Source organism: Hemibagrus wyckioides, linkage group LG23 (assembly GCF_019097595.1).
Source record: "Hemibagrus wyckioides isolate EC202008001 linkage group LG23, SWU_Hwy_1.0, whole genome shotgun sequence".
NCBI lineage: Eukaryota > Metazoa > Chordata > Actinopteri > Siluriformes > Bagridae > Hemibagrus > Hemibagrus wyckioides.
Genome location: NC_080732.1, coordinates 11,569,461 through 11,587,070, shown reverse-complemented (window position 1 = coordinate 11,587,070; position 17,610 = coordinate 11,569,461). Strand labels below are relative to the sequence as shown.

General features: G+C 35.1%; 2 protein-coding genes across 8 annotated transcripts in view; both read left to right on the top strand.

Moving 5' to 3' along the window:
- Positions 1 to 2,190: 2,190 nt before the first annotated feature.
- On the top strand, positions 2,191 to 8,684 carry osr2 (odd-skipped related transciption factor 2). Of its 3 annotated transcripts, none has more exons than XM_058375986.1 (4): positions 2,191 to 2,341; positions 6,115 to 6,810; positions 7,122 to 7,221; positions 7,586 to 8,684. In XM_058375986.1, exons 2-4 carry the CDS (start codon positions 6,152 to 6,154, stop codon positions 7,763 to 7,765), a joined length of 939 nt encoding a protein of 312 aa, XP_058231969.1. In that variant the 5' UTR covers positions 2,191 to 2,341; positions 6,115 to 6,151; the 3' UTR covers positions 7,766 to 8,684. The 3 variants fall into 3 exon arrangements, with proteins under 3 accessions (XP_058231969.1, XP_058231967.1, XP_058231970.1); XM_058375984.1 differs by lacking the exon at positions 2,191 to 2,341 and adding an exon at positions 3,850 to 4,128 and having other exon boundaries at positions 7,586 to 8,682; XM_058375987.1 differs by lacking the exon at positions 2,191 to 2,341 and adding an exon at positions 3,854 to 4,128 and having other exon boundaries at positions 7,668 to 8,680.
- A 7,488-nt stretch (positions 8,685 to 16,172) lies between these two features.
- The window catches only part of LOC131344108 (intermembrane lipid transfer protein VPS13B-like), a 91,237-nt gene continuing 89,799 nt past the window's right edge, over positions 16,173 to 17,610 (top strand). For 4 of the 5 annotated variants that reach the window (XM_058376089.1, XM_058376091.1, XM_058376087.1 and 1 more), the window contains exon 1: positions 16,173 to 16,278. The gene's annotated coding sequence lies outside the window, so the exon portion shown is untranslated. The remainder of the gene's footprint in view (positions 16,279 to 17,610) is intronic. The other variant, XM_058376088.1, reaches the window with a different exon arrangement.

Sequence of the window (17,610 nt, the reverse complement as noted above, 5' to 3'; positions counted from 1 at the left end):
TAACTTATTGAACAGCAGATAAGAAACAGTTCAACCCTGTTTTGTGAGGCTGACGGAACTTGTGTGGGTGTTTGAATACAGCTGGTCAATTTTGTCATGCTGGCTTAGTGATTCTGTAACCTGCATTTAACTTCACTTGGCATTATGTATAAGCCAGTTTGATGGAGAGACACACCATGTAATAACATGAATGCCTCACTGGCAGCAGCAAGGTGTTGAACAGCTCGTTCAGTGTCACCCAAATGAGGTTGGGTTCCCTTCTGAGCCGGGTTCCTCTCAAGGTTTCTTCCTCATATCATCACAGGGAGTTTCCTTGCCACCGTCGCCAGGTTTGCTCATTAGGGATAAAATAGTTTAATAATAATTTCTCTGTTTCTCTTCTTCTGTAAAGCTGCTTTGAGACAATGTCCATTGTAAAAGGTGCTATACAAATAAATTGAATTGAATTGAACGTCTGTGTACAACTGTGTCAATTTAAGTGTAAAATGATCTCAATATACAGTATATACCCAAAATAATGTGGACACCTCATCATCACACCTATATCTGGTCCTTTCTCAAACTGTTGCCACAAAATTGGAAGCACACAGCTGTCTAGATTATTTTGTATGGTGTAGCATTACAATTTCCCTTCACTAGAACTATAGACCGCAAAACTGTTCTAGAATGCCATTGTTTCGCAAAATGAGGTCTATAAAGACATGGGTTCAGTTGATATAGAACAGAGCCGTGACATCAACCCCTTTGTACACCTTTGGGATGAATTTGCCTACTACACACCAGGCCTTCTCACTTGACATCAGTGCACAACCTCAGCTCTTGCAGCTAAATAGGCACAAATCCCCACAACCACATTCCAAAACCTAGTACAGTAAACCTGCAGAGTAAAAATTGTTATAGCAGCAAAGGGGGACTAACCCCATGTTAATGGCCATGGTTTTGGAATGGACACATATAGGTGTGTGGGTCAGGTGTCTACATACTTTTGACCATATGCACAGGCAACAGGCAAGAAAATATGTTGCAAAGAGCAATCAATTTGTAAAATAACAGAAGTTCAAAAAGGAAGAATGCAATACATGGCACAAAGTGGAAAAATAACAAAAATAAAGTATAAATCGTCTGTGGAAGATTAACAATGTATTTAATAGTTCAGTGTTTTAGCATGATATCCATTTGAAAGAAATACATGCTATGACTTTTATTTTAAAATGGACTGAGCCAGTCACATACGAGATACTGAAATAACTTTATTTGGATTTTTAAATGAATCTTTACACAGTACAATTCTCTTCACTGTAGCAAAATCAAGACAAGATCTTGCGGCAGTATTCGAGATGGTAGTGATGCTGCACAGACCCCAAATGGCAGCCAACCTCCAAAATTCTGTCAACAGGAAGGATGATGTTTAACACGTCATATAGTTCTCAAGTCTTAAGAGTAGCAAAAACACCCTCCACTGCAACCTATAGCGGCAAAGAAACGTTCTTTGCCTAAAGTTCTTAGGTTATTTATTTTACGTAAATAATCTGTGACATTTAGGGTGCCGCATTCTATATCTGGTGCTATCCTGCTATAGAGCCTATGGGATGTTTGCTTTCTATTACATTCAGGTTTATTAAAAATGTCAATTACCAATGAATTTATGTATAGAATTATATAAAGGTTTAATACCATACAATAACAAATAAGGAATGAAATCTATGACTAATTTCTGTCAGGGATTATAAGACTGTAAACTTCTCAAGTGTTTCACAGAACAGGGTTTATGTCTGTGAACTGTTCTTGTTCCATATAGCTTGCATGTGCACTCCTGCTGACATTTGTCTGCAGTGCATGCGGCTTTGTACTAGTTTAGCAGTTTGGCTAAACATCATAATCAGCTATACTAGATGAAACCAGAAGGATATAAGAAATTACTTTCATAACATCTTACTTCACTGCAATTCAGTTTAGGCACAATAATCCCAGTCAATTATAATTTACAGCACTGAAAGAAATAATGAAGAAATCCATTTTCAGGAACATTTCTTAATAGTTGAATTTTATGAGGAATGAATATGTATATATATATATATGAACTTCAATGCTGAGGGGAGAATAAGAAGATGAAAGCAGCCCCCCAGACGGCAGCAAGATGAGAGTAAGTGAGGGGGAGTATAACCACAGCAGGGCAGATTCAACCCACCACCATCATGGACGACATCCTGTCTCACCATGCGCCTTTTGCTTTCTCTCTGTCTCTGAAACTGGAGAAATAGTACTTCACTTTGCCTGAAGCAGAACCCACTTCAGCTGTCAGAGAACACTCTCTGTGCCCCCCATTGCCATTCCTCTAAAGGTAAAGGAACATTTCTCTCAAAATCAGAGGCTTCTTTCTTGTCTTTGTACGCAATATGTAATTGATTTCGTACATAGTTCCGGACGAAATATCTAGGCTAAATATGTGAACAGACCAACATGGCGTATTCTTCGTTTTAAATACAGAAAGAATATTGACTCATTGCCTCTCTGTTCTCTGAGGCCCAAGAGACATTAAGATAATGAGAGTTAAAATGTCGGGACTGCAGGATCAACCGTTTAGACACGTGTGTGTACACAGCTGCTAAGGGAATCAGCAGTGTCTGTTTGGGTGGCGGATATCAGACTGTCACTGTCTGATTGTTAGGGGCAGCCATTACAGATCAAGTGTGTTGCTGCTACAGTGTTCCATACTTTGAGAATTCAGTGTGTGTGTGTGTGTGTAATTAACATTGGCTGAACTAAGGGCTAACTTTGTCCAGACAGACAGAATGTCAGCCACTGTGATCTGGCCTCACCCTGTTAGAGGACATCTGAAGGTTTATAAGAAATAGTGAGAATGAGCCACATCTTAAAGTGTATTGTTTGTGTCTGTTTACTGATGGTTACTCAGGGGTTAGTACAAATATATTACTGCTGTCTTGAATGTAAATTAGATTGATTTTTATAGTCCTGTGGTTATGGGAAAATCATATCTTACACATACAGCTTGGTGTCTTTAATCACATAAAAAAATGTATCTTCAACAACACTTGTGTGCTCAAAATCTTAATAAATAAACCTTTGGTTATACTAAATATAAAGTAAGAATACAAATGTCGAAATTGGACAATTATAGTACACTGAACACACATCGAAGCATGTTAAAGGATAAAAGCCAGTCCCTTTTGGACGTGCAGTTTGGGTAAAAAATGGAAAAAGATTAAACTAGAAATAGTTTACCAACTAATAGTGAAATTCTTAAATATGCTTGAATATATTATAGATACTGTAACAAAATAACTTCTTTTTTTTTTTTTTTACAATAGGCTAAAATAACGTCATAGTTCTTTATGTTTATTTCGCATTTTTTCTGTCAAACGTTAACTTGCCTTTTTCATCATTTAATAATCTACTCAGTGGACCAATCTATTGGTACAAATGTAAAGATTTCCGAATAATTGAAATTCGAAAGGTGAAACAACACCATAAATTTATTGCCACCATAAATAACCCATATGTCCTCAAGAAGACCAAATTATAAAAATCACTGTAGACTCTTAGGACTCTTAGGACCTAATCGAAATATCATCCAGTTAGAAGTCAACATATGTTCCCAATAATATTGATCTGATTTCTGTTTTATTTGAGGTATATTATATTATAGATGTAAAGCAAGTTTGAAAACATCAACTATCAACATTTTAATATCTTCTTTTACTAAACCAAGGACATTATCATCATTAAAATATTATTTGCTTTATAAACATAAATAATTAAGGAGGAAGACTGCAGCTGGTTGCGGGTGGAAGGGCGTGTCGGAGGCGGGCTAAGGGCTGTGAAGCTTTTACTCGTGAAAAGTGCTGGACTTGTTGCGCTTCACTCACTTGAATCAAACTCGCAACCTAACTAAGATCTCACACAACTTTCCATTCAACAGTGTACATAGCGAACCACTTGCGTTTAAACGTTCAATCTTTTGTGTTCAGCTAAGTTAGGGAAAGTTGATATGGAAAAATGTACGTGATTAGAAGGGGCTTCACACCAGACTTTGTATTGTTCTGACCACTATGGATTATTGAGAAACGGCACTCACTGACCGCGACTGCTGGAATCCATATCTGCTGGGTAAGAACCTGAATTCAGCTGTTTTGTATCTCTTGTCATTTATTACCCTTAATATTATTGCCATTACCCTTAACCTGGTGGGTAGGCTATGTTGTCACATTATACGTAGTGAAAATGTAGTCTTTCTATCAAATTGCTGGCAAAGAATACACTAGGCAACCATAGTGGTTGTTACTCGGGTGTCACAGTCAGTTCATTTCCTTTAAACATCTGCATTATTCGCAGGTCATAGACAGAAAAAACAGCATTTTTCACTGTGAGGCAATATCGCTGACAAATGCATGAAATCATTTATAATTAGACCAACACCAAAAGCTGATTTAAACTGCGAATTTGTTTGGACAAATAACTCTTGAATGAAATATTTATTTGGCTATCTTTATGGAATTAGTTACAGTGCACTGGCATTGTGTGATAAAGATTAGAATTAGCAATAAATATAAAGCACGGCGTTAAATAAACGTTTCCTTACAGGGAGCTTCAACGATTTTTACACCGTTTTTAATCGCAACTTTTTAATCCGTCATTATTAGGAGTATTTGGAGCCTCCGCCATACAGTTGCCTATGAATTAGCCATTAATATGAAATCCTAACAATATAAATAATGATATAAAATCGTTACAAACTAATTAATAAAGACCTAAATCTGCGAATTGTCTTGCAGGTCTGTTAGAGTTATAGAGCAATCATCACATTTAACCAGTCAGAATCGAAAAAAACAACTGCGCTGTATACAGTTTATGGTTTACTTCTTATATATTGATAATCAAACATTGATGTCTGAAATAATTAGACAAATAGTGTTCTTCTTTTTTCAAAGTCAAAAGTCAAAGGCAAAGAAGCTTTATTGTCACTTCAACCATATATAGCTGATGCAGTACACAGTGAAGTGAAACAACGTTCCTCCTAGACCAGAGGTCTAGGACACAGGACACAGACAAAGTACAGTGACGCAGACAAACATAGAGCTATGACATAGAGATAAAATTAAAATTAAACTATAATTGAAAAAATAAAATTAAACTAAAAAATTAAACTATACTTAAGGTGCAGTCTTTAAGAACTAGACATACAACAGAAGGGCACAGGTAGACAAGACAAGACAAGACAAGACAGTGCAGACAAACAACATACAGGCCGACTTTGTGCAATGAACAAGACAATGTGCAAAGAACAGTGTATACAGTAATTGCAGATATTAAAGCGACACATGTAAACAGGATTAATATAAATATATATAAATGTAAAGTGGCATGTGCGTGCAAACAGGACAATTTAGTGTGTGTGTGTGTGTGTGTGTCTGACTATGTCCAGCACAGTTCAGTTCTTTTTTTTTTTTGTGCGTGTGTTTATGTTTTAATTAAATGCAGGACGCCATTCGACTACAGTTTCAGCCTCCAAAACATCACCTGCCCTGAATACCTATTGGCTAATGCATTAACTACATTTCATTTGTCTTGCACCTAAATATCATACGATGTAATGGATATGTCATAATAGGGCTAAAAAAATATCGCAGCATGGCCAAAGCTTCCAGTGAAAGTGTATTAACGCAAAAAAAAAAATGCAACAATTTTTAGATCTTGCTTGGGTGCGACAGCCTCTGGTTCAGCGATGTTATTTTCACAGTTTTAGTCAGCTCCCAGTCTGAGCCTGTTCCCAGCAGCGGGAATTCCCTTCAAGAGTTCCCTTCCTCGATCTGCGTACAAAGATTTTCCGTAATGGTCGTTATGTGAGGTTTAAAGCTAGATCAGTCTTGGGATCGGTTACAGAGAGATTTAAAAGACCTTTTAAACTACTATTATTAATTTATTATTTATGCAAGGATTATGCTCTGGTAGGTTTTTCTGTTAAAAAGAAAACAAAAGCATCACTGCAATACGGTTTAGATTCGGTTAATTATATTTACTACTATAAATATACAATATTTAACCATATTTAAATGTTCTGGAGACTAATTTGTATTGCTGTTTGATTTTTAACAGGACCTTTGGGAGATTATCTTTAGTGATCGATTGGAAAATGGGGAGTAAGACTCTTCCGGCCCCCATCCCACTGCATCCGTCCCTCCACCTTTCCAACTACTCGTTCTTACAGGCAGCAAGTAGGCATGCATTATCTCACCCCGCAGACCACCTTCAAGGACTCTATGGCCTCAGGACGGTGCAGACAATGCAAATGAACCACTGGACTTTGGGCTACACTCACATGCAGGGACTACAATCAACCATCACAGAAATGTCAGCGGCGCAGGGCCTCGCGGATCTTCGGTTCTCACTCCCTGCGTTACCGATTACTGCACACTTCTTCCATCCTAAACAAGGAACTATAACTCAAGTAATCCCGTCTCTACACAAAGATAGACCCCGATTTGACTTTGCTAACCTTGCCATTGCGGCTACACAAGAGGACGAGTCTAAGACCGATGACCTGTTAAAGCTCACAGCAGGTCTCGGAGGCCAGAGCTCAGACTTAAATAAACTGTCACCACACAGAAAGCCCCCACGAGGGAGGCTACCGACAAAAACCAAAAAGGAATTCATATGCAGATTTTGTGGAAGAAATTTTACGAAATCCTACAACTTACTTATACACGAGCGCACACACACAGACGAGAGGCCTTACACCTGCGACATCTGCCAAAAAGCTTTTAGAAGACAGGACCACCTCCGTGATCACCGGTACGTAAAGGATTAAAACTTTTTTATTATGATTACAAAAGAAATGACTCCGGTGTGGTGGTTACTGCTTTCTTATATATAAGACCAATTAGCTTTTACACGTATAGCAGTTCACATGTAAAGTATAAGCATTCATGCAAGACTTTGCGCTTGTTTTATTATAGTTATAATCACATCTCGCGTAATCTGAATTATCATCACATTTTCCCATCAAGATTTAAGCCATTCTTTATGATTTGATTCAAACCCTAAATATCACTGAATATTTTCTTGCTGTCTGTCAGATAACTAATATTTTGATTTTGTTGCAGATACATCCACTCCAAGGAGAAACCCTTCAAATGTCAAGAGTGTGGCAAGGGATTTTGTCAGTCACGGACTTTGGCAGTTCATAAAACTTTACATATGCAGGTGAGATATTGCTTTTGTCTTCATAATCTGTCATTATGTTGCGCATATAACCTGCATTTAATACATGATTTCTCTTAGTTCAGCAATTAACAACAAACTGTTTACGCATAATATAGGCCATACAAACTTATCACATAATTTGAATTTGATCACTCAGGATAATCGAAACAACATTATAAAAAAAAAAAAAAAAAACAATACAATGAGATTTTGTTGGTCGTGGCAGTAATATGTTTTGTTATTTGGACATCTCATTACGACAACTAAGAAATTCTTGTCTGAGTCAAAGGCTTATGTGGACATTCTTTTTCTTATGATTAAGACCTTAAGGGAATAATACTTTGCTTGCTTCAAATCTGAACAGGAGTCTCCTCACAAATGCCCCACATGCGGAAGAACCTTTAATCAAAGAAGTAATCTGAAAACTCACCTTCTCACCCATACAGACATCAAGCCCTACTCCTGTGAGCGCTGCGGAAAGGTGTTTCGGCGCAACTGTGACCTGCGACGCCATAGTTTGACACACACACTCCACCAGGACTAACAACTAGAAAAGGAAAAAAAACAAACCAAATACTCCTGGCGTATATTTGTGGACTGAATTAATTCGACAGAACATGAGATGGAAAAAATATAGGAGGAGAACCTTTGTTAAATTTTTACTACATCTACAAAAGCGGTTACTGAAGATGGCTGAATGAATATATTGTATAAACCGTCATAAACTGTGGATGTTTTTTTTTTTTTTTTTTTTTTAATGAATGGTAGAAATAATGTTGCAAGTCAAGGTGCTTATCTACTTCATTGCAATTCGCAAGAGATTATTAAAAATTAAAATCAGACTAACTATTTCACCTATCTATTCTTTATGTTGTTGTGAAAGCCTGGGACAGGATTGTGAATCCTTACCATGTGCACTGTAAGCTCAGATAAAATCGGTGTGCGTAAAACTTAAAGTAACCCAGAAAAAAGTTCAGTATTAATGCACAAAAATGTATACGTTGAGGTGTACTTAGGGTACGAGATTGCATTGCAGTGAGTTTTAGGTACAACTTAACATTGTATGGTGGAATACATGATATTTTTTAGTAAGAACGTTAGGTTACTGCCACTGGAAAATGATTCAGATCTTTTTACTTACCCAAACGAGACCGTTTTGTTTCAGGATGGTGTTAATTACGGTAGAAACAGTCTCAATACATACAATTACTTCAATTATTCGTGTATTATTCCTGCGTGTAATTGAAAGAGCACTTTCGAAAACGACACATAGTTGAATAATCTAGGCTACATATTAGGTCTACTTCTAATAAAGTTGTTTCTAAAATCGCGTGTGTGTTTTCTTTTAGTTAACCTGATAACCGATTATGTCAAGTACATGCTAAAATTAAAGTTAATAGAACCAAACATTTCAGCGGTTCGCTTGCTGATATATTACCATTTGAGGAGACACGTTTATGTGTGAGGGAGGTAGGCACTTAGAAGTCAACTATTAACTTTGTTTATTGTTGAAAATAACGAATCATGCATTTTGGAAATCTTTTTTTTTTCTTTTTCTTTTGCAACATGTTGCAAAAAGCACGGGGTTGTTTGAGTGGTTATTTATTTATTTATTTATTTATTTTAGTTAGTATAGTAAGTAGGATATAATAACATGGCGCCAATGCTCAGACACCTGAAGACATAATGTTGTATGTCATTTGGTTCAAGCAGGAATCATAAGTACCTTTGGAGTTTACATATAGCCAGTATGTTTTTACCTCAGCTTTCATGGTCCACAGTTGTAACCTTGATTGTAAATAATTAAAATAATATTTAGGACTAATTTAAACTACTGTCTATGTCCAGCTGTGTTTTACAGTCTGTGGACAAATTAGGCTGACGTGAGTAAGAATCGCAATGTTGAATAAAGGAATCCTGAATTATTAAGCCAAACATTTACTTTACATTATAATCAGTGTAACACAAAAATGTAAAAATATATTATATATATATGTAAAATAAATAAATGTAAAATATAATTCAATTAGATATTATCAGCTTATTTGGGATCAAATAAATTGGTCTTTGTAATTTCAGACAGCCTATTCCTTAATCCTTTTAAAACGTTTCCATCTGATATGAAAGAAGAAGAAGAAGAGGAAGAAGAAGAAGAAGAAGAAAGAAAAACAGGAAATAGACACTTGCTGAGTATGGAGGTGTGTGTTCATATTTTATGGACAATCAGTTTGTTTTTTGTTTGTGAAAGCAAAATCTAATAACAGTGTGTTTATGTATTATTTTAACAACATTAGAGTGTACGTTCTTCATTTATAGACAGGCTAGATAAGTTACAATTTGTTTACAACTCGGGCCATTAGGAAGAATACAGGTATAGAGTTTCGTTGAAAGATACCTCTGTCATATAAACCATTTTATTAAGTCTAAATATACTTCAGCTAAGTAATAAATGGTTACTTACATTATTTAGCACAACTTGAAATTCAGTTTATTCAGTCTTTTATATTCCTATTCCATATGGTAAATCCTATATAGTGTGTTTTTCTATAAATTCAACAGTAAGTTAAATACAAGTGTGACAACTATTTTCAACCTCTTCAATTCTTCTTCTTCCTCTTCTTCCTCTTCTTCTTCTTCTTCTTCTTTGAAATATTAGTAGGAGTGGTTGTAGTAGTAGAATAGTTATTGTAGTTGGCAGTAGTAGTAGTAGTAAGTGGAGGAGTATTAGTAATGTTTACTTTTTATAAGGCGACAGTATAAGATATTGAAGTCATTACAGCCATGACTTTACATTTCAAAAGTTACCTGCCATAACAACATAGTAGAATGATTAGAATAGAAACCTTGAAATTAGATGATCAGATATTAGTTCATGTGATATAATGAGATCCAACAGTGAAATTAAATAGCCTATTTTAACCACCAGTCAGTACTGTTAAAAGAAGTTACTGCCTGTAACTTAAAACACGTATTTATTCTCATTTTATTAAAAATGTTGGCTTTTGTGGTAAAATATTAAAAAACATGACTTAACAGTAAGTCAGTTGTGAAGATGAGTTAATATGCGTCGTATTTAATAACTGCGCAACAGATTTGCTGTTCTAATCATCTAGACAGGATGGTAACCTATAATAATACACAATAATATTTATGAAGATAAATATGTCAGTATAAAACATTACCTATGAGACTTAGGCAGCATCGGAGCAGAGTTTCTAAACTTAAAACGAATTGTCCTTCAGTTGAGAAATATTGGCTTGTTTCTATTTCTTATGGCTTATAATTATAAGAAAAAATCAGCATAAAAAAAAGAGTAGGGCCAAATAACAACATTGGTAAAGTGGTTTTAGGCATTTTAGGCGAAAATTTTATATTTAAATAATTTTAAAAACTGCCTGTAGCATTGATGTTTCCGAGGAAAATTAGGCAAAATAAATAATAATGCAGTTTAGGTCATGAATAAATAACAGTGCAGCGCAAGAATTATATAAACAATTATTATCAATGTTATTATGTTTATAATTACTGTAACTATGAAATAATTACTTACCGTTTGAGAAAACAAATAGAAATGACCTCATTTATAAAGCCTTCACGATAAGATATTACCAGTGGTAGGCTATACGGTCGGATTCCATCCCAGACCTGCTTATTAGGAGACAAATCGTCTAGATCAGAGGATCTCAAACATCCAGACAAGTAGGTCTTTATCGCTATAGAATATAGTCCATGGAATCAAACTATTTAAATGTTAAGATAAGTTATGAAATATTTACAAAATGATTAGTTATAATGGAGTTTCCACAAATCCATCGCATAACAAAGGTCTTTGTTAAATGCTTGTTTATGAGTTTTTGAGGATTGGATTAAACGCACTCAGTTTACTCATTAATTCACCCACCATTCTTAATAAACTCATGAAGCGCGCAATAATGTACTAACTTTAGTACTAACTTTGAATGATAGTGAGAAATAATTCCCACTACTTTGACAAAGTTTAAATAAATAAATAAGATAGCAATAATATAAATATAAATAATATAAAATAATAAAATATAAATAATAGATATAATATTATTCCATATAATAATAAATATAAATATAAATAATATAGTGACAGTTTCCTAATGTGCAAAATATTAGCAGCTAAATAGTAATAATAATATAAAATGTGCAGTTACGTTAATGCATGATGTTATTGCTCCTCATAACCTACACTGAATAGACTGAATAGTGGACCGATAGACGACATAGTCAAGGTCTTATCCGTATATCAAACTGCTGGAGAATAAATCTTTTTACATATTTAATGTGATAAAACCCTTTAAAAAGGAAAAAGGATAAAAGAAACTCTATAATTACCTGGTTGCACAAGTGTAGACACCCTTTTACAATGAGGCACGAGCCTGTGCTCAGATGTAAACACTCACATGTCGAACAGTAATTCTAAATCATACACACGTCATTATGATTATGATCAGCCTCTCTTGACATCGTAAGACTGCTAAAGTCATGCACCGCAAAGAGCTTACAAAGCATGTACAGGATTGTCCAACAGTATTGATCATTGATTGACAAGTTTCCAAATCATCAGATATATCTTGGAACACAGTAAATATAAGTGTTCAAAATGGGACAGGGGCATTACTAATCACAGGACTTCCCTCCAGAATTGGTGTGGGAAATTAAAAGGACCAGACAAAAAAACCATCATCTCTGAGCTCTGTCCATTGTGAAACAATCCTCTAGTAAAAAGACCACTAACTCAACATTTGTAAGTCTGCAGCAATGGCTCAAAATCCACATCCGTATAAAAATAATTGACCAGTTTCCTGGCATGTCCTTGATGGTAGGTTGAGAAGATGCTTTGAGTGAATGCAGAATGTGGAATGTAGATTTACACAATGTAGGTTGATGTTGTTGTGGCACTGTCATGTCTATTAAGTCTGTCCCTCGGGCAGTTCTTTATTGCTGCATCCATTATTGTCAGCCGTGACAGTTGCCTCAAAATCTAATTAGGGCTTAGTCAAACAAGATTTTTGTGCTAATTTATGTCACATTTATTTTTTTTTCCCACATAGCAGTTTTAATTTGCCACGAAATGGAGAAATAGCCAAAACCACTAGACTATAAAGTAGACTTTAGAGAACTTTAGAAGGCTGACCCTCTTTTGTGATACCCTCAGGGTATTTTTTTGTATTATGGACTGTTACATATATCTGTACATTTATGTCATGTGGGATTGGGACATTGTTCTTGGATGGAACAGATGAAGGTTTTAATCATTTGACATCTGCCTGATAACTTGCATCTCTGACATTTTTGACCTCTTGTCCTGATCCGAAGACTGTGTGGATGGAACATCATGATGAAATTTCAGGTGTGATGAAATACTTGGGTGTGGCTCACCAAGGTAAGTACATAGATCTGCATTTAGATTAAAAGGTAATGCTGAAAGGAAGTATCCATACACTTATAATCTAAACAATGCTGGGAATTTTAGTGTACTTAAGTAAGCAATAATAATTCATCACGATTTAAGTATACATATGAAACCATGGCCATCAAATTATTGTCCAAGATATATTGAACTCCACAATACATAATTCTGTATGTAATAATTTAATATTTCTTTCTACATTAGAACATGCTACAACATAAAGTGTGATGATGTGCAGCATGTTTTTCACATTTGCTACTTTTTTCAATACATGAGCACTTCTTGTCACACCTAAATCGACTAGAGAAACAGACTGAACAAGCATAAGGATGAACAAAGTACTGACCTAATATGAGTACTACTTGCCCAGATTCAGAATCATTATCTCATCGCACATATATTTAATACAGAAGACAACTCTTTCCTTCAATTCTATTGCTTTTATTTATCAGGACCTAAATAACAATTTTCTGGTCTTCACCAACTTTCTGTAAACAAATAACCAATAACAGAAAAACAACAAAAAACACATAAGATTTTAATATGTTGTTGTCTTTTTTTTCCCCCAAAAGAAAGGCAACATTCAGAAACCAGGCTGAAGGTTCAGTACAACCAATAATTTAGTAACATGTAGAACCACATTTAGCAACAGTAGCTTAAAGTAAGCTTTTTCTGTAGGAGTTTATTAGTCTCTCGCATCATTTTGGAGACTTTTTGGCACAAACATTGGTTCAGTTCATTGATGTTTGAGAGCATTCATTTATACAAAGCATCTTAAAGGGCTTGACATCTGGATCCAAACACCTTAATTTTTTAGCCATTCAGATGTTGATTAACTAGTGTGGTTAGGATCATTGCCTTGTTACATGACACGATTTCAGTCCAGCTTGGCCTCATATTTGTTTTAGTAATATGCTGGAATAAAGTGCTATTTGTTGTTTCAATGACTGCTGGTTTTCCAGGTCCTGTGGCTGCAAACCAAGCCCAGATCATGATCCTTCTATCATCAAGCTTGACAGTTGATATGAGATATCGATATGTTATATTTGTTTTTTGTCAAACATGTCCAACTTGATCTTATCAGACCAATGAATATTGTTGCAGAATGTTTGTGGTTTGTTCAGCTTCAATTTTGCAAAACTAATTTGTGCTGCCAGATTCTTTTTGGAGAGAAGGGGCTTCTTCCTAGTCCCCCTTCCTGCCATACTTGGTCAGTCTTTTTTTTTACTGATTGTCTTAAACATAAACATTTATTGTGCTTACAAAGGCCTGTGTGTCACATACTGCTTTTGGGCTTTTATATGTTTGAGCATTAATTTGCAGGGATGTTCACTTCTAGGAAGATTAGCAGTTGTTTAGAAGGTTCTTAATTAGTAAACAATCCTTTTCAGTGTAGAATGGTGAATTTTAAATTGCTTGGAGATGGCCTTCCAAGATGGGTGAACCATACTGTAACTGCTGCTCTCCAGTTAAGGTTGGTGTTCTTTCTTCTTGGCATAATGTAGACACACACCTCAGTGCTCCAGAACAATGCTCCAAACAATTCTTGCATTTAATTAGCACCTGTCTGCTAATTAATCTTTTAATGATTGTGGAAATAGGTTGTCCTTAATTTTTCCTACATGGTTTCTGAATGATGATTTGCATCTTCTACTACATATTGAAATCTGCTGTTGACCTGAGGTTATTTGTTTGTTTATAGGAAGCTGGCGATGACTACAATATCTTTTTAGGCCCTGATAAATAAAAACATAGAAATTAAGGAGAGTGTACTCCCCCGCCATGATTGTATGTGTTTGATTTCAAATCACATTATCTATAGGAGAAATCTAGACAATGGAAAAGGTTCTGCTGTTTGTAAGATGGACGTCTTGGTCTATAATCAAGCTAATCTTTAATGAGAGCTTTAAGCTATCATATTATGATTATTTTTAGGTGAACATTTTAATTCAACATTTTCACTTTATTAGGCACAACTCCCAAACTTCATTCTTTGTGGGGTTCATTATCTGGTCTCCTGTTAGCAGGCAACACAGGCAACAATTCTGAGCAGCATGTCTTTACTGTTTATTTGCATAAGGTCTTAACCCACAAGGTTTATTGTTGTAGTCACTTCCTTTATAACTGAACTAAGAAATGCACCTGTTCAATTGTGTTTAAGTTAATTGCTCTTCTCCAGAACGTCTAGATATACAAGGGGTATGCACTTATAGTATTTAAGAAATTAAACTAAAGATAATGGAATTGAATTTAATGCCCTTTGCCACCTCTGGCTCCAGGTGCTTTGGGCCAGGTCTGTGTAGTACACTGTGAAATGCTCTATTGTCTACTGTGCAATATTGGCAAAATTGTTGGTTTCAAATTTGTTGGTTGGTTTTTTGTGAATCCATCAAAAAATAGTTTTGAGATTATTACCAGCAGGTAAACAGAGTTTCACTCAACTGAAATATTTCATTTTCATAATAATATTTGAAATGAATTCTGCTGCAGTTCCATATACAGTATGTAACCCTTTAAAAACTTAAGGCAAACATGGCTGTGGTTTCACTTACCATTGATTTTCCCATCCTAGTTGTGAAATGAAGTATGCCATTATATCTGCCACAGTATGTTACTGTAAAGTGCATTAATGGTTTTAAGCACCATTAATAGTCTAACTGTAATGAACTATTCATAATACAGTTAGTTAACAAAAGTGGATTACTGTGCTCATAAATGTAATTTGAAGTATGATACTTTATAGCCTACAGCAAATTGTAGTGTGTTATTCTACATTATTATACAATAACAATTTTCTAATTATTTTTTTCATTTTTCCCCCACACCAGCCTTGCTTTGTCTTTCTTCATTTAATGAGGCAAAAAAAACAAACAAAAACAAAACAAAAAACATCCTAATATGAAAGGTATGATAAACATACATGGCTCATATTTGGTCTGTACCAGATTATAGTTGCCTTTAGCCCAAGGGTGCATGTTATCTATCTGAGTCATTAGAGCTTTTCCATGGCCCAACATTTACTTGGTTATTTCACAAAAAATAATTATTATTTTAGCAAAATATACTTTTTGGGGTAGAAAATATATATGAAGGGTTATTATTATTATTATTATTATTATTATTACTACTACTACTACTACTACTACTACTACTACTACTACTTTGCTATTATTATTATTATTATTATTATTATTATTATTATTATTATTATTATTATAGCATATTTTGTGTGTGTGTGTGTGTGTGTGTGTGTGTGTTTTATAGTTGTATCTATTTGATTCAATCTATTGTATTAGCGCCCTCTACAGTTCGGCAGTCACGTTAAAGTGTCAACTCACAAAACCCATATTTTCTCCTCCTTTACTTATGAACTATTGCCTTTTCCCCGCACTGCTGTATCTACCTGTAACTCTCTTCTGTTTATTTACTAAATGCAAATAAAATAAAACAAACTGATTCATTTGTGCGTCGCAGTATCCTTTTGGGTCAGGAAGTGACGTTATTCTTTTGAGCGGAAGGTGTGATTAGGTATGCGGAAGTTGCTAATGTTTGGACTGTGAAACCTGGATAAAACAATGAATATAACTTGAGTCATTGCTCCGATTCCATCGTGTAAGGTAAGTGTTACAGCGACACTCCTTATAGTCGCGCTGGCAATGGCCAGTTTGCATGCAGTAACGTGGTTTGTCATTAAGTTGATCAGTGTTTATTTGGTTGGATGTTAGCTATGCTACAATAAGGCAAGTGTACAGGCATCCTAAAGAACCTTTCAAGATTGTTTCAAGATTCATCCTTAATAAAAAATACTCCGAATATCACATGCACTGGTCCCAGGGAAGTGTGTCGATTATATCCAGGTATCATGTTAGTTTAAAAATCAGGGACAGGTAACTGTTGGTAGTTGCTCTGGTTGTAAACACACACACACACACACATATACACACACACAGTAGGCAGAATCTGTAAAGTCAATCTTAGATTTATTTCCCAGCCATAGATAAAAAGACTATAACACAATGTACACACACACACACACACAGTAGGCAGAATCTGTAAAGCCAGTCTTAGAATTATTTTTTGATCTTCCCAACCATAGATAAAAAGATAATAAGAACATGTGTACACACACACACACACACACACACACAAAGATAAAAACAGAGCGTTGATGGTCTTGTATTCAATGCCAAATTGGGCTACTTTTGGAGCAAGGTGGGAAAAAAAAAGTCCTTGGGTAGTGTAAAAGATCTTGAAGCTACCCTGTTTCATCATGACAGTGTTTCTTTGTACAAAGCCAGGTCCATGATGGCATGGTTTGCTAATGTTTGAGTAGAAGAAATGGAGTTACTATAAGCAAAGTGTGAACCAGGTTCCATAGTAATGCCCATGCTTTTAGATTGGGATATTCAAAAATGGTTCGGACGGTCATGTGTCCACATACTTTAGGCCAAATAATGTATATTGTACAGACTGGAAGAGGGAAATCTGGGTTATTTGGTGTCCACACTAGACAACGACTAAAAGGAATATTATAGATATTGGATATCAATAATTTGTACACCTACAGTGAACTTATTTCTCACACAAAGGATTTTTGAAATGTGGTTAGGATGGAATGAAATGTTGCTGAGACCTGGCAACCCTGTTTATAATTTTGGCCCAAATGGAAGAAGAAAAAAAAAAAGTAACCTGTGTGAGAAATGCAGTGAATACATTTGCAGGGCACACAGCACTTTGGCTACATACTGACAGTCATGTGAATTAGCAAACACAAATACACACAGAAAAATTGGCCTGACATGAAGCATAGACATAAAAGGTTGATTTTTATTTTTATTTATTTTGTTTATTTATTTTAGGTCACAGTTAAGCGGTTTTCATTTTATCTTTTAAATTGCCATTAACATTAGATGTACTTTTGAAAAAGAAAATATCCAATAACTGAATAA

Bases quoted from the DNA above. Each gene is read 5' to 3' on its own strand.
- osr2 (XM_058375986.1), top strand. From the start codon at position 6,152: ATGGGGAGTAAGACTCTTCCGGCCCCCATCCCACTGCATCCGTCCCTC. The intron at 6,811-7,121 runs GTACGTAAAGGA...ATTTTGTTGCAG, and splicing joins GACCACCTCCGTGATCACCG to ATACATCCACTCCAAGGAGA. The intron at 7,222-7,585 runs GTGAGATATTGC...AAATCTGAACAG, and splicing joins ATAAAACTTTACATATGCAG to GAGTCTCCTCACAAATGCCC.